This window comes from Schistocerca nitens, chromosome 2 (genome assembly GCF_023898315.1).
Source record: "Schistocerca nitens isolate TAMUIC-IGC-003100 chromosome 2, iqSchNite1.1, whole genome shotgun sequence".
Taxonomy (NCBI): Eukaryota; Metazoa; Arthropoda; class Insecta; order Orthoptera; family Acrididae; genus Schistocerca; species Schistocerca nitens.
In genome coordinates, this window is record NC_064615.1 from 36906067 (window position 1) to 36930521 (window position 24455).

Sequence of the window (24455 nt, forward strand, 5' to 3'; positions counted from 1 at the left end):
TTTAACACTTGGCCTAAATATGTCATTGTTTTAACACAAGGCCTAACTGTGTTACACTTATTTCACAGTTACGTTGATGCACTGTTGTTATAACCAACACAAGTTTCTCGTCTGAAACTCGGCCGTGGACTGACTGCCTCGGAACCAAAAATCGGGCCCTTATATATCCTCACAATAATAGGTTAATTTACAGAAATTATAATTAAAACTTAACTTATTCGATTAAGTGAATACATTGAAATATTCTGTCTTTTTAACAGTTTCTTCTACTACAAGAGTTAGACCAAATTATTTGTTTAAACCACCAAATTAACAAATATAAGTATGCAAACAATACTTTGAAAAAAGTGAAAATTACTTTGGAATTAATGAAGGGCTGGTTTTGCTAATATGTTTTCAAAGAGAGACTAATAGATACTTTAACATTATTAGTATTTCGTCTTCCAAATGTTTATAATTAGTATAGAATTTACAGTTGTTTATAATTCAACAACATAATTTAAGTTATGAAACAATTATTTATTTCACCCTATAACAAAAGATACTAACTAGGAACAGTCAAAATAATTAGAAAATTAATTAAGTACATAAAACTAAGCACAAAATTAGATCTGGTGTTACATTCTTTAAAACTGAGAGCCAACCTCTCTCTTTCATGAAAATGCAGATTACACTCACGTATGTTAATGGTAACTTTTTAAAAGCGAAAAAACAAATTTAAGGAGGCAGATGGCAAAACAAGAGGGGAAGTATAAAAATATCCCAGCTTGCTTCTTCACAAGTTCTGGGCAATTTGAGACAGCACAACAAGCTACTGGTAGAAGATGAGAGTATATTTGGGTAAGGAGGAAGAAATCGGAGGCATACAATTTATATAGATGTCACAAAAACCCTGGTGATTCAACTTGAAAAGTCTGGACATAGCCTAATAGCACCTGTGATAATTTTTTTACATCTCTTGAGGGGGGGTGGGGGGGTGGGGGGGGAGGAAAAAAAACATGAAGGTAAAATGCCCATTGATTTCATTACACCTAAAGAAAGTGGGAAGTGAAGTACACTCTACAATATTTGGTTTTCGAGCAGATGTGATGATAGCCTCAAATGTTCCTGAAAACAACCAAGTTGCTACAATCCTTAGCCCTTTTCATGACCAACCAACAGTATCACCATCACAAGCAAAAAAAGACTGAAGTTATAATGACGAACAGTGCCACAAAAGGCGGCACTGACACCACTGGCACCTTGTATCAAAAGAAGTGTTTGTTATAGTCTGAACAGGAAAACATGGTGCTGGCCACTGGTAATTTTCTTCAATACGATCGATGTAAATGTAACAAACGCACACATAATTTGGATGATGCAAGCTACCAATAAACAGACGAGTCATCCGACTTTCATCATCAATCTGGGAAAGCATCTAGCAGGCGTAAATAAGTCAATGAATTCATTAGCAGTCTTGGATCCAAGAACCTGCACTGAAACCTCCTGTGAAGAAAGGGAGAAGATATGCATATTGTGTAGAGAAGAAAGATAGAAAAAGTCGAATTACTTGTTATAAGTGCACCGAACTGTATGCTCAGAACATTCTGCTACTGACTATGTAAACTGCACACATCTGCAATAAGAATTACATTATAAAAACACTTTGTGCAGAATGAGAATAAACTGGATATGCTTAAAAAGCCACTAATAAAAGTATAAAAACTGTGTTGTTTAAATGTAGGGCCTAAACTTTACATAATAAATAATTTTAAAAGTATTCATGCCTTAAAGGCAGTTCACATCATAAAGTAGTCAAAATAGTGTCAATTTAAACAATACAGGTCTGAAGGGCCTGACTGGTAGGTAACATTCTACAGATTTTCTGGCAAGCAGAGGGTTAATATTGTCTGCCAAGTCACGAATAAACAGCATCAGCATCAGCATCTACATCTATATCTATACTCTGCAAACTACTTTGAAATGCATGGCAGAGGGTACATACCACTGTACCACTTACCAGAGTTTTCCCCCCCCCCCCCATTATATTCACATATGGACTACAGGAAGAATGACTGTTTAAATGTCTCTGTAGGTGTGCAGTTAATCTAACGTTGTCCTCATGATCGCTATGGGAGCAGTACATAGGGGGTTGTAGAGTATTCCTAATGTCATCATTTAAAGCTGGTTCTTGAAATTTTATAAGTAAGCTTTCTTGGGATAGTTTATGTCCATCTTCAAGATGAGAGTTTCTTTGGGATCTCTGTGACACTCTCCCACGGATAAAAAACAAACCTGTGACCATCTGTGCTACCCTTCTTCATACATGTTCAGTACCTCCGGTTAGTCCTACTTGGTATGGGTTCCACACACCTGAGCAATATTCTAGGGTGCGTAACATGATCGATTCAAAAGCAACCTCTTTCATAGACTGCCTGCATTTCCCCAGTATTCTACCAGTAATCGGAAGTGTACCACCTGCTTCACCCACAACTGAGCCTATGTGATCGTTCCATTTCATATCTTACAAAGTGTTACACCCAGGTATTTGTAAGAGTTGACAGATATCAACCGTGACTCACTTTTACTATAGTCATAGGATGCTATGTTTGCTGGTCTTGTGCAGTGCACAATTTTACACTTCTGAACAATTAAAGGAAGTTGCTACTCTCTGTACCACTTTGAAATCCCACACAATCTGTACTGAAGGCTTATTTATGCAGCTTCCTTCAGATAGTACATCATTACAGATAAATGCATCATATTGCAAATAGTCTGCAAGGTCATTAATACAGAACATGAACAGTAAGTGTCCCAGCACACTTCCCTGGGGCAAAGTGGAAGTTATTTCGTCATGTGACGATCTGATTAGAGTCAGATCGTCACATGACTAAATAACTTCCACTGTGCCCTATCCATGGAGAGCTCCATCCAAGGCAACTTGCTGGATCCACCCTACTAAAAAATCCTCAATCCAGCCACAAATTTTACTTTTGGTAATAAGTGTACAGATGGTACTGAATCAAATTCTTTTCAAAAATCTAGAAATACTGCATCCGCCATCATTCAAAGGTTTCAGAAAGCAATTGGTTGGGTTTCACATGACCAATGTGTTTGGAATCCACGCTGGGTGGCATGGAGGTTATTTTCTCTGAGATATTTCATTATGTCTGACCTCGGAATATGTTCTACAGTTCTAACAAATCAATGCCAAGGATAACAAAGCAATGTCAAGGATATTGGACGGTAGTTTTGTGGTTCACTTCTACCACCCTTCTTGCAAACATGTATGACCCATACTTTCTACCAATTATTGGGTACAGTTTTTTCATTGGAGCAATCAATGACAGACAATAATTAAAAGAGGGACTAAGTCAGCTGCAAATTCTGTATAGAGTCTGAATGAATCTGATTCCATAGGGACCTGCAGCTTCGTTCAGTTTTAACTGTTTTAGGTGCTTCTCAATGCCACTGACACTAACATCTATTTTATTCAACTTTACAGTGGTGCGAGGATTAAATTGTGGTAGTTCTCCCGAGTTTTCCTTCATAAAGAAGCATTTGAAAACAGTTAAGCATTTTTGCTTTTGATTTGCTACCCTCAATTTTGGTTCTTGTCTCATCCATGAGTGGCGGACACTAACTAGGGTGCCACAAACAACCTTTACACACACTCAGAATTTCTTTGGGTTTTGTGATAAGGTCATTAGACAAAATTCTAGTACAGTAGTAAATGAAGGTTTCACACATTCCTCTCTTGACAGCCAAATGTGTTTCATTCAGAATGCCTCTGCCCATAGTACTACACTTTGTTTTGCACCTATTATGCAGTTGTCTCCATTTCTTTATAAGTTTCTTTCCTGTGAACATATCCTGTGGAGGTTCTCAACCACTAAAAACTGTTCTATTGAGTACACACCTATACACTGTATGGTCAACTACCCATTTCAGCTTGAGCCTTGGCTCCTCTACATGATATTGTCCTGTGCTAAAAGTTCCAAGTTTCTCATTCAGTTATGACACCACTGCTTTTTCTTCTAATTTACTGAACATTTAACTCTTTCTACTTGTTTTAGTTGCCCTTTGTATATTGGTAATCACTCTTGCTGTAAACACGTCATGATCACTGATATCAGTTTCATTGTGAACATCCTCAAAGAGGTCAGATCCATTTGTTGCCACTAAATGTAATATATTTCCATTGTGAGTGGGCTTCTGAACCACCTGTTCTAGGTAGTTTTAAGAGGCAGCATTTAGTAACATTTCACAGGATGTTTTGTGATGCCCACCAGTAACAAAACTGTTATTTTCCCAATTGATTGTTGGACAATTACAGTCTCCACCAATAACTACAGTATGACTGGGAAACTTACACACAAGCAAACAGAGGTTTCCACTGAAGATTTCAGTAACATCAGCAGGGGAGTCTGGCGATCGCCAGAAGGATACAATTACAACTTTACGCCGACCTCTGATATTGAGTCTCGCCCAAACAATCTCACATGCAGCTTTAATTTCTACCTTCAGATTTCAACAGCAAGAATTCACAAAGACACCCTTGAAGTTACTTCTATATCAGTCAACGAGTCTTGACCCAAAATAATGTAGTGTAGCCATCGGTTCGAATACATGATAACTGTGGGTTGACTGACTCTTCTAACCAGTTCAAGCGATAATGTAACAACATGTTCATGAGCAAAAGTTCGGTGATCTATCATTATTTACATAACTGCGTGGCTGATTATAATCTGCAATACGACTGGTCAATTGGCCAATACGAAATAATAATTTCTTTAATATATGTCAACACAATAAAGTATACAGCAACAGAGCCTAAGTGTCTCAGGGGTTTCTTTCGTGTAATTATTAGAGTCTAAAGCATAAACGTGTAGTACGCACAAACATTTTTCATCTCTACGTATAATCGTCTTACATTCTTGAAGGAATATGTTATTAGATTCATATAATGTACTTACATAGCTTTCTACTGAATTTAGGGCAGGTAATACCTTGGAAAAATTTCCTCTCAATACATCTGTCCAGTAAATAAGTTCGAATGTTTTATTTATAACAGAAACGCCGAAACCTGGAATTCGAATTCCTCCTCTCAGCGAGCATGCCAACGTTAATACATTCTGTAGAGCCTTAAATAAAAGAAAACATACGTTTTTGAAGAATATACATCTTGTAGAATACAATTATTATATTCTGGCTGAACATATGCGTAGACATACGGTTATTATAGTTTTTATATGTAAAGGAGTCATGGGATAGCCAATATCAAGCAGCACATGTTGCACTGGCTGACGACAATATGCTGTGCGCGTATTCTGAGAAAATCGGCTCATTATCTCAACTTTGTTTCGTTTTATGAAACTGCAAACAACTCTATCCAACATTGACGATGAATCCAATGTTTGGCGCCGCAATAATTCGAATCTCCCACTAGAATCTCACTTGTCATATGGTCACTCTGAACTAGTGCTGCTGCTGTTGCTTCGTGCGGCAGTAAAATGAAGTACTGACAGGGGTTGGTCATATGTTAGTGGATATATTCTGAAATATGAGAAACCCAAATAAATCTCGGTTTTGGTGTCGTACATCAGTCTCTTGATGGACCCATGTAATACAAAATAAACGGCCTCACTGTCTGTATTAGGCATTGCGCCCCACAAATTCGGGTAGGTATGCACAGTGAAGTTCCGTCACGGTAATAGCGTGAATACTATGTTGGGTGAAAGCGTAAAAAGATGGCTGCCTCTGTGGAAGCTGTTTATGTTTCCATTGTCTTGTAATGTCGGTTTACGATTTCAGAAATGGAGCTCCGTGTGGGGAACAAATACAGACTAGGCCGTAAAATAGGCAGCGGATCGTTTGGAGATATATATTTAGGTACTCGATTCGTTCAAGTTCCTAGTATTACGACTTCACTTTTACAACTTAATCTCCCAGATAAAATTAATTAATTCTGTTGGCTATTACAGGGACGAATATATCAACTGGTGAGGAAGTTGCAATTAAATTAGAAAGTATTAGGACTAGACATCCGCAGTTACATATTGAGTCGAAGTTCTACAAGTTGATGCAAGGTGGAGGTAAGTAGCCGGAGTATCATTAAATGCAGGCATTAAACATTAAAGGAATCGTCAAGGTACGTTTATTTCGTAACATTGTGTCCCCAGTGCATCCCCATATAAAATTTTGTTTCGAACCGTATGAGTAATGAACCTTCGTTAAAATACCAGACTTAGTGTCGGTGGTTCCTGATGTAATGGCAGTATATTTTATAATCGTCTTGAAACCGCATCCAGTGCGGGTAAAAAATCTGATGCTTGTGCTTAGACCGTTTTGTTTGATTCTTACTTTCCTATACAATATTTCAGTTGGCATACCATCCATCAAATGGTGCGGTTCAGAAGGAGATTATAATGTTATGGTGATGGAGCTCTTGGGTCCATCTTTAGAAGATCTCTTTAATTTTTGTTCACGTCGGTTTTCGCTGAAGACTGTTCTCTTACTGGCTGATCAACTGGTAAGTCACTCTTTATAAAAATTTCTCCTGTGTTCTTTCAGTCTGTGTTTTCTTATGATTTACATCCAAACGGCTGTTGACAATATTTTTTCACTTTGCTCCTGTCAAATGGCAACATACTCATATAACAGTTTTCTTACTAAAGGGGAAAACACTGCATGCAGAACTAGGATTAATGTCAGATTTGGTTAATTTTGTGTTCGGAAAAGTTATCAAGTTTAATTAGTGTGCTGCTTGAATGTAATGTTTGAGTTGAATTCCCTATGGCATCTAGCCAAGTTTGCTCTCATATGAAATTTTAGCTCTTTCCCTCCCCCTCCCCCCCCCTCTCTTCACCACTCCCCCCCTTCATAATTTTTAAAATTGTGATGATTAATAATTACTTGTATGATTTTGAAATAAATTATTTTATCATCTAATCTCTTTGTAGTTTGATAGTTATGTATGATTAGGAATCAGTATTTTGAGAGTAAAATAAACAACTGACCTTTAAGTAAAACAACTGTAGCAATAAAGGAAATGTGTTGTTACAGGAAAGGAAATGTGTTGTTACAGGACCGTATTTTATTTTGGAAACATGGCTCAGCTTTGCATTTAGTAGCGCATAAAGGGAAAGAATAATCCACAAAGCATAACATTTAATTAATAAAAACAATTTAAAGAAGCATCTGTATCACTGTAAGCAAACTATTGAAATTTCAGAGGCTGGGAACCATGTGCTTTCTATAGAACTTTAATTTTAAACAAACTGAGTCACTAATATTTAAAAAATATCAAATTAAAGCAGTTGCAATATTGACAATTTTTGCCACTTGCATCAACATTCAGCAGTAGTGTTCTCTTCTGAACAGTACATATATGGTTGTTGTGGTCCACAGTCCAAAGACTGGTTTGATGCCGCTGTCCCACTACTCTATCCTGTGCAAGTCTGTTCATCTCAGAGTAACTGCTGCAACCTACATCCTTGTGAATCTCCTTACTGTATTCCTCCCTAGGTCTCCCTCAACAATTTTTACACCGCTCCACACTTCCATCCAGTAGCAAATTGGTGATCCTTTGATGCCTCAGAATGTGTCTTACTAACCGATTGCTTCTTTTAGTCAGGTTGTGGCGTAAATTTCTCTCCTCCCCAAATTTTATTCAGTACCTCCTTATTAATAACATGATCTACACTTCTAATCTTCAGCATTATTCTGTAGCATCACATTTCAAAAGCTTCTATTCTCTTCTTGTCCAAACTATTTATCGTCCACGTATCACTTCCATACATGGCTACACTCCATACAAATACTTTCAGAAACGACTTCCTTACACTTAAATCTATACTTGATAAGAAATTTCTCTTCTTCGGAAGTGCTTTCCTTGCCATTGCCAATCCACATTTTGTATCCTCCGTGCTTCGACAATCCTCAGTTATTTTGCTTCCCAAATAGGAAAGAAGTGTCTTGTTTCCTAACGTAATTCCCTCCCCATCACATAATTTAGTTTGACTACATTCCATCATCCTACTTTTTGCTTTTGTTCATGTGCATCTTATATCCTCCTTTCAAGACTGTCCATTCCATTCAGCTGTTCTTCCAAGTCCTTTGCTGTCTTCGGCAAACCTCAAAGTTTTCGGAACTTTAATTCCTACTCCAAATTTTTCTTTTGTTTCCGTTACTCCTCGCTCACTATACAGATTAAATAACATCGGGTATGGGCTACAACCCTGTCTCACTCCCTACTCAACCACTGCTTCCCTTTGATGCCCTTTGACTCTTATAACTGCCACCTGGTTTCTGTACAAATTGTAAATACCCTTTGTCTTCTTGTATTTTACCCCTGCCATCTTTAGAATTTGAAAGAGAGTATTCCAGTCCACATTTTCAAAAGCTTTCTCTAAGCCTACAAATGCTGTAAATGTAGGTTTGCCTTTCCTTAATCTATCATCTGTGAGCAGTCGTAGGGTCAGCATCGCTTCGCATGTTCCTACACTTCTCCTGAATCCAATCTGATCTTCCCTGAGGTTGGCTTCTACCAGTTTCTCCATTCTTCTGTAAAGGATTTGTGTTAGCATTTTCCGGCCATGACTTGTTAAGCTGATAGTTCGGTAATTTTCACATGTCAGCACCTGATTTCTTTGATAATTGGGGTTGTTGTATTCTTCTTGAAGTCTGAGGATATTTCGCCTGTCTCTTACATCTTGCTCACCAGGTGGTAGAGTTTTGTCATGTCTCCCAGGGCTATCAGTAGCTCTAATGGAATGTTGGCTACACCCGGGGCCTTATTTCGACTCAGGTCTTTCAGTGCTTTGTCAGATTCTTCACATAGTATCAAATATCCCTTCTCTACTTCCATTTCCATAATATTATTGCCCTCTAGTACCTTTCCCTTGTATATACCCTGTATATAGTCCTTCCACTCTCCTGCTTTCCCTTCTTTGCTTAGGACTGGTTTTCCATCTGAGGTCTTGATATTCATACAGGTGGTTCTCTTTTCTCCAAAGGTCTCTTTAATTTACCTGTAGGCAGTATCTATCCTACCCCTAGTGATATATACTTCAACATCCTTACATTTGTTCACTGGCCATTCTTGCTCAGCCATTTTGCACTTCCCGTTGATCTCATTTTTTAGAGATTCGTTTTCTCTTTCTCCTGCTTCATTTATTGCATTTTCACATATTCTCCTTTCATCGATTAAATTCGGTATCTCTTGTGTTCCCCAAAGATTTCTGCTAGTCTCGCCCTTTTACGTCTTGGATCCTCTGCTGCCTTCATTGTTTCATCTCACAGCTACCCACTCTTCTTCTGCTATATTCATTTCCCGTGTTCTTGTCATTTGTTCCCTAATGCTCTCTCTGAAACTGTCTACAGCCTCTGGTTCTATCAGTTTATCCAGGTCCCATCTCCTTAAATTCCTGGCTTTTTGCAGCACATATACTACTATGATAGATATTAGATATTAGAGTTGATTGTTTAGGATGATGGTTAGTTTTGTGTCCATGTAACAAAAATGTAATTGCTTCTACAGGATAGAAGTTGAGATCTTTTTCTGTTTGTTTTCAAGTTTTACTTTGCTGCCTGTCGGTCATTTTATATTGTTATGTAAATGAAAAAAAATTGTTGGTCACATTGTATACCCACTTTTATGCTAAAGACAACATTAATGTGGAGTAATGACTGTATTTTTCTTTCTGGTATTGTAATTGTGCAAACAATTGCTCCTTTTGGACTGTAGTAGGTTATTTACTACAAAATTCATGAGGGAATAAATATACTGTGAACCAGTAGTCACAGTGCATAACTCCTTAAACAAATGTCTAAAAGTTGATTTTGGATGAGCACCACATATTACTCTTAAAGCAAGTTTGTGAGCAATGAAGACTTTCTCTCTTAAATATGAGTTATCCCAGAACATCATTACATATTATGGAATGAAAATATGTCGACTTCCTGATTTTTGTCTCCCCAAGAGTTGCATCTCACCGTGCTGTAGAGATTAGTGATATACGAAGTGCTGAAAAGTAATGTCTGTGAATATTTTATATGAGAGCTTTTTAAATGAAGCAAATGTTATTAACATTCTGCCCCTATTTTTCGAGTCTACTTACTTGCAGCTCTAAGCCACCAGAGGGCTCCGTATTATAACATGTAACTTGGCGGCATGTACTGTAACTGTGTCAGTGCATGAGAAGCAGTGTGGTGTAAAAAAGTTTGGAATTTGATGAATTTACTCACACCGGAGTATCCTCTCTTTCAGCGACGTTGCCCGACACACGTGAGCACTGTGACATCTGCAGATCATCCTCCATACAGTTTCACACCTTGGCTCCATTTGATTTTTTTCTGTTTCCAAAACTTAAAGGACACCTTCAGTTACTCCACTTTGGTATTGATGAAGCACTGCAAGTGGAGGTGAGGTTGTAGATACATTGACAGTCAAACATTCCGTAGTGACGATATCAACAAATTGGTCTCCTGTGGGGGAAATGTTTGTCACCAGGTTGACTATATTGAGAAATAAATATGTAGACATAAAAAAATTTAGATGTTGAATGTTAACATTTGTTTTATTTAAAAAACTTAAGCATTTTCACATAAAAATTTGGAAACAGTGCAGCTGAACATGCATGGGCAAAAGTAAAATTTTTGTTTAGGGAGCGCAGCAATTAAGGGGACAATCTGAGGGACACAGCCAAAGACAATCTGTTTAAGATTGCAAGTGTATCCCTCATTTCGGTAACTGCTGATGACTGGGAAGGGTACTGCAAGAAATTTCCACAACTGGGAGAAGATTACTGGAGATTTGACTGTGTCATCGAACTTGGAGTAAACTAAATCATTAATACTGCTGAATCGGACAGTAGCAACAATAATACATTATGCACGTATGAGGAACAAATGAGACTGATTCTGAGTGATTTATGTGCACATACAGTTCAGCTTTACCTATGTGAATAAATGTTCAAAACTTTTCTCATTCTCCTTTTTATTGCCAGAATGTAAGTTTTACTACTTGTTCTTTTCGATTTCGAATTGTCGATGAGAGTGGGTGGAGGTATTAGTAGCAGGCACCATCATTCAAAATGAAACTATCAATTTTGATTTCACGGATCCTGTAAACTTTTAACATACTCTGGCCTCAGTTTTTACTTTCATAAACACACATGTTTCAATTGACAACTATTACGGCGGTAGTTAATAGTTGATACTGTTGGCACTGCTTGAAGCACAATTTGTATGTGAACCCAAGCGTGTTGCTGGTACGGCTTGATGTTACTGCGGCTTACCCCCCTCCCCCCACTGCCTCTCCCCCCTAAACAGCCTGTGTACTGCGAGTCAGTGGGTGGAGCTTGCTTACTCCACTCCCCGCAACCCCCCTCAGAATTCGCTCTTCTTCTTGTGAACAGACTTAAACAGAAGTGACCCATAAAACAATCATACAATGTCTTTGGCATCCATTTGTTTTAGAATGTTACAACATATTCTGAGCTCAACTCTAATGAGGTATTTAAAATAATTCTCATTTATTTTTCAGTCTCTGGTGTGCATTATTAATTCGGTGATATGTTTCAATCACTCTGGACCATCTTCAGATCTAAGTAGCTGTGTGAGAAAACCATCTTGTCTATCTAGAACTTCAAATCAGTGTACTCTTGGGTCTTGATAAGAATTAAAAGTAGTGCAAAGATTGGCAACTTGCTTCAGATGTTCAGAAACATAAAATTATGCACTCATGAAATGAAAAGACACATTGCACTATAACTACAATTATTAATGGGTCACAGTTGGAATATGTCAGCTAATACATATACATATATCTAAAAACAAAGATGATGTGACTTACCGAACGAAAGCGCTGGCAGGTCGATTGACACACAAACACACACACAAAATTCAAGCTTTCGCAACAAACTGTTGCCTCATCAGGAAAGAGGGAAGGAGAGGGAAAGACGAAAGGATATGGGTTTTAGGGGAGAGGGTAGGAGTCATTCCAATCCCGGGAGTGGAAAGACTTACCTTAGGGGGGAAAAAAGGACGGGTATACACTCGCGCGCGCGCACACACACACATATCCATCCACACATATACAGACACAAGCAGACATCTCACAAGCAGATATTACATAGACGTAACATTTTGTAGGGGTATGAAATCTACACCCACATCTAGATCTGTACTTTGCAAACCACTGTAAAGTGCATGGCAGAGGGAGCGTCGCATTGTATATTAGGATTTCTTCCCATTCCGTTCACGTATGGAGCACAGGTGGAATGTTTGGTTGAAGGCCTCTGTGTGTGCAGTAATTATCCTTATCTCATCCTCACGATCCCTATGTGATTGATATGTAGGGGGTATTAGTATATTCCTAGAGTTATCATTTATATCCAGTTCTTGAAACTTCGTCAACAGAGTTTCTCGGGATAGTTTCCGTCTATCTTCAAGAGTCTTCCATTTCATTTCCTTCAGTATCACTGTGACCTTCTCCCATGGATCAAACAAACCTGTGACCATTCATGCTGCCCTTCTCTGTATACTTTCAGTATCCCCTGTTAGTTCTATTTGGTGCAGGTCCCACACTCTTGAGCAATATTCTAGATTTTGTCCCACAGGTGATTCGTAAGCAATCTCCTTTGTAGGCTGATTGCATTTATCGAGTATTCTACCAATAAACTGAAGTGTACTGCCTGCTTTACCCAAAACTGAGTGTATGTGACCATTCCATGCTGCGCGGAGTGGCTGAGTGGTTTGAGGCACCATGTCACAGACTGCGCGGCCCCTCCCGCTGGAGGTTTTGAGTCCTCCCTCGCACATTGATGTGTGTGTTGTTCATAGCATAAGTTAGTTTAACTAGTGTGTAAGGCTAGGGACCGATGACCTCACCAGTTTGGTCCCTTAGAAATTTAGACACACATTTTTGATCATTCCATTTCATATCACTGCAAATTTGTATGAGTTGACCGATTCCAACAGTGACTCGGTGATATTATAGTGATAATATACTATTTTTTTTCATTTTGTGACCTGCACAGTTTTAAGTTTCTGAACATTTAAAGCAAGTTGCCAACATTTGCACCAACTTGAAATCTTACAAAGATCTGGCTGAATACTTATGCAGCTTCTTTGAGACATTACTTCATCATAGATAGCGGCATTGTTTGCAAAAGTCTGAGGCTACTATTAAATTATCTAAAATATAATATAGAACATGAACAGCAAGGGTCCCAACACACTTACCTGGGGCTCACCTGAAGTTACTTCTACTTGTGACAATGACCCTCCATCCTGCGTTCTCCCAACCAAAAAGTCCTCATTTCAGTCACAAATTTCACTTGATACCCCATATGATCGTACTTTTGACAATAAGTGTAGGTGTGGTACTGAGTCAAATGCTTTTTGGAAATCAAGAAATACTGCATCTACCTAACTACCTTGATCCAAAGCTTTCAGTATGTCATGTGAGAAAAGTGCGAGTTGGGTTTCACATGATTGATGTTTTCAGAACGCATGCTGGTTGGAAATGAGGCCATTCTGTTCAGGATACCTCATTGTGTTTGAGCTGAGAATATGTTCTAAAATTCTACAACAAATTGATATAAAAGATATTGGACAGTAATTTTCTCGATCACCTCTGCTACCCTTTTAGTAGACATGTGTGACAAGTACTTTTTTCCAGGAAATTGGCACATTTTTTTTTTGTTCAAGGGATGTTTTTAGATTATAGTTAGAAGAGGGTCTAACTGAAGCAACAAATTCAGTACAGAATCTGATAGCGATTCCATTGGGCCCTAGATCTTTGTTCAGTTTTAACGATTTTTTACTTTTTCTTAACACCACTGACACTAATATTTATTTGATTCATCTTTTCAGTGGTATGAGAACTAAATTTTAGCAGTTTCCTTTGTAAATGAAAATATGAAGATGAATGCCAGCTTTTGCTTTGCTAACCTCCAATTCTGGTTCCTGTCTCATTTGTTAGGGACTGAACATTAACTTTGATGCCACTAACAGCCTTTACACATGCCCAGAATTTATTTGGGTTTTGTGAAATATTGTTGGACAATATTTTGCTACAGTAGTCGCTGGAGGCATTGTTCTGTTGACAGCCAAATGCATTGTATCCAGCATCTCTCTATTATAGCCCTACACTTTGTTTTACACTTATTATGCAGTAATTTATGTTCTTTAGAAGTTTCTTTATAGTGACTGTACACATGGAAGGTCCCTATCATTATGAACTGTTCTACTGGGTACATAGCTATCCAGTGCACGGTCAACTATTCTTTTAAACTTGAACCCTAGTTCCTCTAAATACTTGGGCCCTGTGCTGAAAGTTTCATGTTCCTCATTGAAGTATGACACTGCTGATTTTGTCATGGTCACTGATACCAGTTTCAGTGTGGACATCCTCAGAGGTTAGCTCTGTTTCTTGCCGCAAGATCCAATATATTTTCATTTTGAGTCGGGTACCAAATTATTTGTTGTAGGTAGTTTTCAGAGAAGGCATTTAGTAATGTTTCACAGGACGTCTTGTCATTCACACCAATAACAAAATTGTAATTTTCCCAGTTAATTGTTGAATAATTAAAGTCTCTGCCGATGATAACAATGAGATTGTGGAACTTACACACAAGTGGAACTAAGATTTTCTCTAATTTCGGTGGATTTGAGTTCCTTGTCTACTGCGACAAATACAGCATCTCCATGTCCCATTTGCCTATCCTTTCGATATACACTCAAATTTCCTCCCAAAATCTCACTGCTATCAATTTCAGATTTCAACCAACTTTCTGTACCCAGTATTATGCTGGCCCTTTGTTGTGAACGTTTCGGCAGTTTACCATAAAGATTTTAATCCTGTCACCTATGGGAGGCATTTCTTTCGGTCTTACACTGATACTTCTGGGTTTCCTACAGCTATCACCTCAATTGGATGGAGAGTCACCTAATTTTAAAAAACACCACCCTCGTGTGCTTCCCACAGAGTCAGCTACCTGAGTAGCAGCCTCTGATGTGTTGAGCCCACCTGACCCATTTAGGGGGAACCTAATGTTCTCAACCCTGTGGCGCAAGTCCAGGAAGTTGCAGTCTAGCTTGTCACAAAAGCTTCAGTCCCTGGTTAAGTCTTTCCACTTGACTCAGAACCAAATGGTCACGATCAGTTCTGGGACAGTGCTGCAAATTGTGAGCTTCGTTGGAACTCCAGGCACAAGGCGGTCTTCTCAGTATTCTCTGCCAGTCACTAGACTGACCCAAGTATGACCTTGGCTCTCAGATGACAGGCATCATTTGTTCCAACGTGTACCACAGTCTGCAGTTGATTGCACCTGTTCCATCAGTGGCTGCTGGGATAGACTCTTCAACTTGCTGAAAGAGCCCTCCCAGTCATTCATACTGAGTGCAACTGGTGTCCTTTCCAGTCCCTTGCTGCCATTCCAGAAGGACTACCATCATTAGCCATATGTTTGATCTGCTAACGAGTAATAGACCCTACTTTTTTGCATTTGCTTTCTATTGACACCAGACAGAACAGGTTCCCCTAAAACAGGTGGAGTGAGTCCCATTGGCTCATTTTCAGTTCAGTGGAAGACAGCACCTGAAACTCCTTGGCCCCCGTCCACCCTATACAGGGCACTGAGATCTGGCATTAGACAGATATTGTGCTTTCTGCAGAGGAGACAGGATATACTGGAGAGGATAATACTTGAGGTAATTCAGGTACCAGTATCACAGGTACATGACTCTCTGGAGCTCCTACAAGACACAGATTTGCAGCGGCTGCCAATTGTTTGACAGGATTCAGGGCGATTTCCAGCTGTTTACGAATGTCAACCAACTCGTCCCATGTTCCAGAACAGCATTCACAGTGGGGCTGCATTATAGCTGGTGTGATGTACTACAGGGCAGTGAACAAATAACTTTAAATTAAGCTCTGCTGATTATCTCTTAATCTTTTTGAGCTAAAAAGCTGCTAATTCCCTGTAAGAATTGAAGTAAATAGTCAAAATGAGATTTCTATTAAGGCAACACAAAAACCTGTGGTGTAAATTTCTAGTTTCCTAAAATGGTTTGTGGTTCATTATAGTTGTTAGCAAATTCAAAAACAGAATTAAATTACAAGAAATGCAGATAATATATAGGGCTGTTCCTCTTTATGAGAGAACTAGATGTAATGCAATTTTTTAAATCATTTTGTGATGCTGTCAGCTGCCATTCTCTTTATTTCATGTGCAATTGTACAATTTCGACCTTAGGCCCTTTTCAGGCTTGTAAAACAGAAGCATTATGCTTTGGCCACATTAGTGACACCTATGATTTTGTCATAGGAACAAGTCATATCTGTAGATATACTAGCTGCGTTATAATTTATGAATGATTCTTTAGTCATATGTTATGCCATGTACTTCCTTCTTTTGTTGACTGCATGTAATGATCATAAAATAAATTAGAAATGTTCTTCAGTATTTTACGAGCACGTTACTTTCAAGCACTTATTGCAAAACTCTTATATAAAAGGCCAGTGTTTTAACTACTTTACACTAAGAAGACTATAATTATTTTACAGAAATTTGTTAATTAACCTACATATGCCTTTATTCTCAATTATATTTAATTATTCTTCATGATTGGTGTAAATATGAAGATCTCGTACATAAAATTGATCACAGTACTCTTATGAAACAGTACTGAAAACTATGAGAATCAAATAAAAACTGCTTTATGGTTGCATGATCTTTCACGTTTGTCACATTTATAATGAGTGCAGTGATTATTTTACATTCTATGGTACTTTAATGCTTCATCATAGAACTGGTAAAAAGTTGTCAAGGAATTTACAATTTCACATATCTTTTTGCTTGTTAAGGTACCTTCACACTGGAAACCAACTTTAATAAACTCAGTTGACAACTGTTTTCAACTCGAAGTTTGACTTAGTTTTCAACTGTTGTCAACAGCTGTTTGAAGTCGCGAGTCTGAACAACTAGTTGTGTGACTTGCACATGCACGTTTGCAGTGTTGTCTGCTGTGCTTCTTTCTTCGTCTGCTGTATTTCTTTCCACAATGGCAACTCATGAACCAACAGATCCAACAGATCAATTTTTGTTGGAAATTGAAATGAGGAAATGTCTGTAGGATCCTTCTGATTCTGCATATAAAGACAGATATAAAAGGAAAGATTTGTTGAAAGAAGTTTTGGATGAATTGGTGTACCGCTTGTGGAATGTGAAAGGAAATGGACAAATATGAAAACACAGTACAATAGTGAGCGTTGTAAAATGGTCAAAACTAAAAGTGGGTCTGGGACAAATGAGATCTACGTTCCGAAATGGATATTTTACAAGCATATGAAGTGTTTGGAAGGCATGAACAAGCCAGGAAGAAAAATATTTTCAATCACAAGTAAAATGTGACTAGTGGAACCGAGGCTGTAAGACTTTTGGTTGAAATTTTGTAATTACAACTGTATTTTCACTGGAAATTTATTTCTCCTGTCATATTTGCAAATTAATGGCTTACATAGTTAATAACTAAAGCTATAAGGATTTTGTTCAGACGTTTTTAATTACATTTGTCTTTTCAATCGATATTTATTTATTCATATTTCTCATGCCATTTCACTTTACCAACATTCGATACAAAGTAGATCGCAAATTCATCCCTTATATTCATATATATTATATTATATTCTTTGCGGTTCTCTGTGTTGCCTCCCTTTCTCTGAAGACATTTATTCTGCGGAGACATCCTCCAACTGCCATCCGAAACCCTGCCTGTTTCTGTATCTCCCATATAAAAACTGCCAGGTGGTGAGTAAACTTATTTCTTGTAAGAAAACTGTGCAAAGGCACAGTTGCAGAAGTCACTAATGTTGCTTTTGCAGGACTTACGTGCTTAGTTGTTCTGAGACACTGAAAAACTGCATGCAGTACTCCACAAAGTTTCTCCAAAATTCTTCTAGTGTGAGATATTTGGTAATTAAACATTCTTTCCTGGCTGCCTTTCTCTTGCCATCCTGCAAATCGTTTCATCATGTACTCAGAAAGAGCAAAAGCATCATCTCCCACCATAACAAATGGCAAATCTTCAGTCAGAATCCATTTCCATTGCTTTTCTGTAACAAAAAATAAAAACACTGAACGTGTGTTTACAAGAGTTTGAAAGTGTTGTCAACGTTTTTCTACAGTAGTAAGTTTGCCAAACTCAGAACAGTTGCAAATTTGCCAAACTTAACAGCAGTTGATATTTCTGTTTGTTGGAGTTGGTTTTTGTTGTGAAGGTACATTTACTCTGTCTGACTGGTCTTTCAGATGGATGTAAGTTTTAATTTCCTCCATCATATCCATTATTTTTCCTTTCGTAACTTATGTGAGGTATTTTGTGGGTGTGTCTTTTCAGTGTACAGCAAAGCTGGATGGGTTATTGTTGCGTGTTCTTTGAATTGTATGCTAACTTCCCTTCCTGTTTGCCAAATATAAAGTTTTGAGCATACCTCACAGTTAATATTGTAGATTTCTGATTGTGAAAATGTCTCTGATTCCCGTGGTATGTCTCTTAGTAATCATTGTAGACTGTTAGTGCTTCTGTAGCTAATGTATATTTATTTATTGTTGAAACATGAAGTAATTTTTTGGGAAACAATGCCTAGATATGGCCAACCAAGAAATTTGTTTCTCTGTGGATCATTTGTGTGTCCAGTTAAAATTATTTCAGCTATGGAACGGCATGTGTTTGATTGGTTTTCTTTTTGAGTAATGTGTCCACTAAGTTTTTAGGATAACAGTTACTTGCAGCCATGTTTTGGTGAAGGTCTAGGTCTTTCCCAATTTTTTCTTTCTTCAGTGATAAGCTGATCACTCTGTCTATCATAGAATGAAAGTATGCGAACTTATGTGCTCTCAGTTGGCATGATTGGTCGTGGATAATTATGTCTGTCGTCTTTGGTTTATGAAAAATATCGAATGTGTGTTCAGAATTTTTGTTTGAAATTTTTAAACCCAAAAAGTTTATGCTCTTATTTTTTTCTCTTTCCATTAGTGAAATTAAATTTTGGATGCAAACTATAGAATTGTGAATGCATGACATTACTTGCTTCTATTGTGCCATCAGATTGGATTAAAATGTCACTGTAATGCTGCATTGAACACATGTGATGGGTACTTATAGGGCATAAAGATAAGTTAGTAGTGGTAGAACACAGCATCAACGAGGTACATACTTTTCAATTTGAGAAAACAAAAATATTGTGCCAAGCTAGAGGCTTTTGGAAGAGTATCGTCAAAGAACCTATTGAGATAGGGCTCCATGACAGTCTCTTCAACACGGATTAAGGGCTACCAACTAAGTTCACTATGGAACCCTGCACTAGCAGTTTCACCCCAAGAACACAACCGGCAGTTGATGTTTCACGATTCTGAGCAAGACTGAATGCACCAAATGTCAAGCGGCACTAAACTGCGCAACCACCACGACACATTGCCGTATATTACGCCTGGTGATAGGGGTGAGGAGAGACAGCTACCAATAAGATGTATATATGGGGTATGCCTGCGCAATCTCGACACTCCACTAGGTGGTGGTGGTGAGAGTAACACTTACTGAAACATTGTGGAATTTTGGTGCAGCCACTCAGATAGAAAGCCAACAAGATTTCATAATGTTATATTCAGTCAATGTTTAGTGTTTTCATCTACATGACAATTTAAACATTTTTTTCTAAAATTAAACAATGAAAAATCCAGGATGGAATGAAACAATAGCAGAGAAGGAAAGTTGCTACTCACCATATAGTGGAGATGCTGAGTCGCGATAGACACATTAAAAAGATTCACACAATTATAGCTTGCTCCCATTAAGGCCTTTGTCAGCAGTACACACACACACACACACACACACACACACACACACACACACACACACACTTGCATCTAGGTCTATTACAGGGGTATGAGCCATGAGGTAAGGGATTGGGAACAGGGGTTGTGTAAGGATGGAGTAGTATACTGTGTAAGTTCGGTGGGCGGCAGAATACCATTGTAGGAGGGGTGGGAAGGATAGTGGGCAGGACATTTCTCATTTCAGGGCACAACGAGAGGTAATCAAAACCCTGGCGGAGAATGTAATTCAGTTGCTGCAGTCCCAGATGGTACTGGGTTAAAAGGGGAATTCTCCTCTGTGGCCGGACTGTGTGACTTCGGGAGGTGGTGGGAGACTGGAAAGATAAGGCACAGGAAATTTGTTTTTGCACAAGGGTGGGTGAATAATTATGGTCAGTGACGGTATATATTGAGAGGGACTGCTTGTCACTGCAGATGCGACGACCACGGCTAGCTAGGCTGTACGGAAAGGACTTCTTGGTATGGAATGGGTGGCAGCTGTCGAAGTAGAGATGTTGCTGGTAGTTAGTAGGATGGAGGTACTGATGTAGCCATCTCTGAGGTGGAGGTCAACATCTAGGAAGGTGGCTTGTTGGGTTGAGTAGGACAAGGTGAAGCAAATGGGGGAGAAGTTGAGGTTCTGGAGGAATGTGAGTAAGGTGTCCTCACCTTCAATCCAGATCTCCCACCACCTCCCAAAGTCTCACAGTCTGGCCACAGAGGAGCATTCCCCTCGTAACTCAGTACCATCCGGGACTGGAGCAACTGAATTCCATTGTCCGCCAGGGTGTCGATTACCTGTCATTGTGCCTTGAAATGAGAAATCTCTTGCCCACTATCTTTCCCACCCCTCCTACCCTCATGGCTCATACCCCTGTAATAGACCTAGATGCAAGACCTGTCCCATACATCCTCCTACCGCCACCTACTCCAGTCCAGTCACCAACATCACCTATCCCATCAAAGGCAGGGCTACCTGTGAAACCAGTCATGTGATTTACAAGCTAAGCTGCAACCACTGTGCTGCATTCTATATAGGCACGACAACCAACAAGATGTCTGTCCTCACAAATGGCCACCGACAAACTGTGGCCAAAAAACAAGTGGACCATTCTGTTGCTGAACATGCTGCCAAACATGATACCCCTCATCTCAATGACTGCTTCACAGCCTGTGCCATATGGATCCTTCCCACCAACACCAGCTTTTCTGAATTGCGCAGGTTGGAACTTTCCCTGCAATACATCCTACATTCCCATATCCCTCCTGGCCTGAACCTCCATTACTCACTGTCCTCACCCATCCAGCCCCCTCCCTGTTCCCATTCCAGCACTACACAGCCATCATTTCACCACCACACCCAGTCTTTTAATTTCTCTCCTTTCCGCTACTTACCCCCTCCCCCTCCGCACCTTCTCTCCTGCCCTCCATCTAAACTGCAACACTTCACTGTCCGCCACTCCCACCATACTATCCCTCTCCCACCTCGCCCCGGCTTCCTCCTTACGCCTACTCATTCGCCACTCCCATCATGCACTGGTGCTGCTGCTCGCAGTGTGGTTTCAGTTCTCTGAAACTGAAGACGTGTGTGCAAGTTGTGTGTGTGTGTGTGTGTGTGTGTGTGTGTGTGCTGCTGACAAAGGCCTTAATGGCCGAAAGCTATAATTGTGTGAATCTTTTTAATGTGCCTATCGCGACTCAGCATCTCTGCTATATGGAGAGTACCAACTTTCCTTCTCTGCTATTGTTTTTTCTAAAATGGTTAATTTTTCTCTTGAAAGACCTCAATTACAGCTCCTTAGTGTACTTTCTTCAGTTGGACTTTTTCATACTGTCATTTTAACATCTTTATAGCTGTCTTCAAATGGTACTATGTTTATGGTAAAATTGTGTTCTTGTGGACGGTGTAGACATTCACTGAGCTAGGACTAGTATCATCTGCAAAAATGTAATATTTAAAGTGAATAGAATTTTACAAAAACCTGCTTTAATTTCTGGACATTAACTTTCAAAGTTTGAACAGTTTACATGTTAGTTGCCAAAGACCAACAGTCTTTTTAGTGTATTGCTTCTGCCTGTCCTACCATCTTTCATGCGTGATAATGACAGTTTTATATAAAGTGGGCTCTTGCCCAAGGCTTCAAGTTTTCGGCTGTTAAATCGTGTGTCATGCACTTCTGTCAGTGTCGTACTGTTCATCCAGAACCTGAACTTTACCTTCATGATGATCCACTCACTGTAGTGATTCTTAGGACTTGTTTTTGACGCCCGATTGACTTGGCTACCTCACCTTCGTCAGCTTCAGCAAAAGTGCTGGCAGCACCTCAATGCCCTCCGCTGCCCGAGCAACACCAACTGGGGTGCAGATCACTCTACTCTGGTACAGCTCTACAAAGCCCTTGTTCAATCTCACCTTGTCTATGGGAGTCTGGTTTATGGTTCGGTGGTGCCCTCAGCGTTGCACGTACTCAACCAAATGCCCCACTGTTGTGTTTGCTTAGCGACGGTATCTTTTAGAACGAGTCCGGTGACAAGTGTCCTGGTGGAGTCCAGAGTCCCTCTATTGCAGATCCGACATGCGCAACTGCTCGCCAATTACGTTGCACACATTCATAGTTCTCCTGAGCATCCAAATTACCGTCTCCTTTTTGCACCCGTGACAGTTTATCTGCCACATCAGTGGCCCGGGTCAGGGCTAACAATTGCGGTTCACATGCGATCCCTTCTGCCCTTCCCTTTACCACCTCCCATCCAGGTCCATCCACATACACCTCCACGGTGTACAACTTTGCCGTAGATTCATCTGGACCCTTTACATGACCCTAAGTACTCGGTTACTCCTGCCACTCTCTGCTGTCGCTTCCTCACTATTCTTGACATGTTCTGGGGCTCTGAAATGGTTTACACCAACAGCTCGATGGATGATGGTCATGTTGGCTTCTGCTTCGTCCACAGAGGCCATTTTGAACAGCATTCCTTGCCCGATGGCTGCAGTGTATTCACTGCAGACCTGGTTGCCATCTCTCGTGCACTTCAGTTTATCCGTTCATGCCCCGGGGAATCATTTCTTCTGTGTACTGGCACCTTGAGCAGCTTACAAGCTGTTGCGCAGTGCTACCCTCAGCATCCGCTGGTAGCGTCCATCCAGGAGTCCATCTATTCCCTGGACTGGTCCCTTTGCTTAGTGGTGTTTGTGTGGACCCCAGGACATGTTGGCATCCCAGGCAACGAACTTGCTGACAGGCTGGCCAAAGAGGCTATGCAGAAACTGCTTCTGGAAATGGGCATATCTGAACCTGACCTGTGTTCTGACTTATGCCATAGAGTTTTTCGACATTGGGAGACTGAATGGCATAACAGTACCCACAACAAACCGAGTGTTAGTAAGGAGACTATGAACGTGTGAAAGACTTCCGTGCGGGCCTCTCGCAGGGAATGAGTTGTCCTCTGCGGCTCTGCATTGGCCACGCTTGGGTGACCCACGGTTACCTCCTGCGCTGTGAAGGACCCGCCTGAGTGTCGGTGTGGCACCCGGTTGACAGTGGCCCATATTCTGGTGCACTGTCCCACATTGACTGCCCAGCGACGAAATCTTGGGTTACTGGACTCGTTGCCATTAATTTTATCTGCCAATGTCTCATTGGCTGATTTAGTTTTATATTTTATTTGTGAGGGTGTGTTTTATCATTTGATCTAAGTTTTAGCGCATGTCCTTTGTCCTCCACCCTAGTGCATCTAAGGTGGAGGTTTTAATAAGTTGCAGAGTGGCCGGCTTCTCCTTTTTTATTCTCATGGTCAGCCAACCGTGGTAATCAGATTTGTTGTTTTAATCTCTTCATCCCATTTCTTGTCCCCTTTTGTCCATTTACATGTTTGTTGCCCTTCATCGTTCTTGTGATTTTTCCTTTCATTCAGTTTTGAGTTGTCAGTCTCATTTGTTTTATTCTCACACTTGGGGCATTGTTTTATTCAGAACCAGGGACTGATGACCTTGTAGTTTAGTTCCTTTCCTCCTTTCTTAATCCAACCAACCAATCAGTACACACACACACACACACACACACACACACACACACAAATTGTGATGTTAGTTGTCTGTTTGGTTGTGTGTGTGAATGTGTGTACTATTGCTAGGAAAAAGAGCTAATGCTCAAAAGCTAGTGTGAATGCTGTTTTCTGTTAATGTGTTACTGTGCGCTACGCATCGATCTGCTATGGGGGAGGGGTTACATTTCCCTTATTTTATGTATTGTTCCATCCAAAACTTCCAGTTATTGTAATAGAAAATACAGCATATTTTAAGTGTAATTTTCTCAATACATGGCCGGTTTTGGTGAATAATGCAGTGCACATTCAAATGTGGCTTGTAGCATGCTTTGGAAATACAGTAAGTAGCAGTTTCTGGTAAAAATATGTTTTGAATTATCAGTGCTACATGTGCATGCGTCTATACCTGGAATCTCACATCCGCATTAACCCGGATAATCGCAAATTTGTTGTATGTCTGCACAAGTAATTCTATAGAAGTTTTCATGCCAGTTCAAACATGAACCAAACCTGTTGCCACTACTTCTGTAGGCTTTGCACAAA

At 39.7% G+C, this 24455-nt stretch overlaps 2 protein-coding genes across 3 annotated transcripts in view; one reads left to right on the plus strand and one right to left on the minus strand.

Moving 5' to 3' along the window:
* The window catches only part of LOC126235706 (meiosis 1 arrest protein-like), a 173168-nt gene extending 167716 nt beyond the window's left edge, over window positions 1–5452 (minus strand). Inside the window, exons 1-2 of the mRNA XM_049944466.1 lie at window positions 5214–5452; window positions 4956–5123 (exon numbers count right to left, since the gene is read on the minus strand). Of these exons, the coding sequence (XP_049800423.1) occupies window positions 4956–5123; window positions 5214–5378 (333 nt within the window). The 5' untranslated portion in view covers window positions 5379–5452. The remainder of the gene's footprint in view (window positions 1–4955; window positions 5124–5213) is intronic.
* A 50-nt stretch (window positions 5453–5502) lies between these two features.
* LOC126235707 (casein kinase I-like) overlaps window positions 5503–24455 on the plus strand; it is a 96677-nt gene continuing 77724 nt past the window's right edge. For both annotated transcript variants that reach the window (XM_049944467.1, XM_049944468.1), the window contains exons 1-4: window positions 5503–5660; window positions 5794–5871; window positions 5964–6074; window positions 6363–6511. In XM_049944467.1, coding sequence (XP_049800424.1) covers window positions 5796–5871; window positions 5964–6074; window positions 6363–6511 — 336 coding nt within the window. In that variant the 5' untranslated portion in view covers window positions 5503–5660; window positions 5794–5795. The remainder of the gene's footprint in view (window positions 5661–5793; window positions 5872–5963; window positions 6075–6362; window positions 6512–24455) is intronic.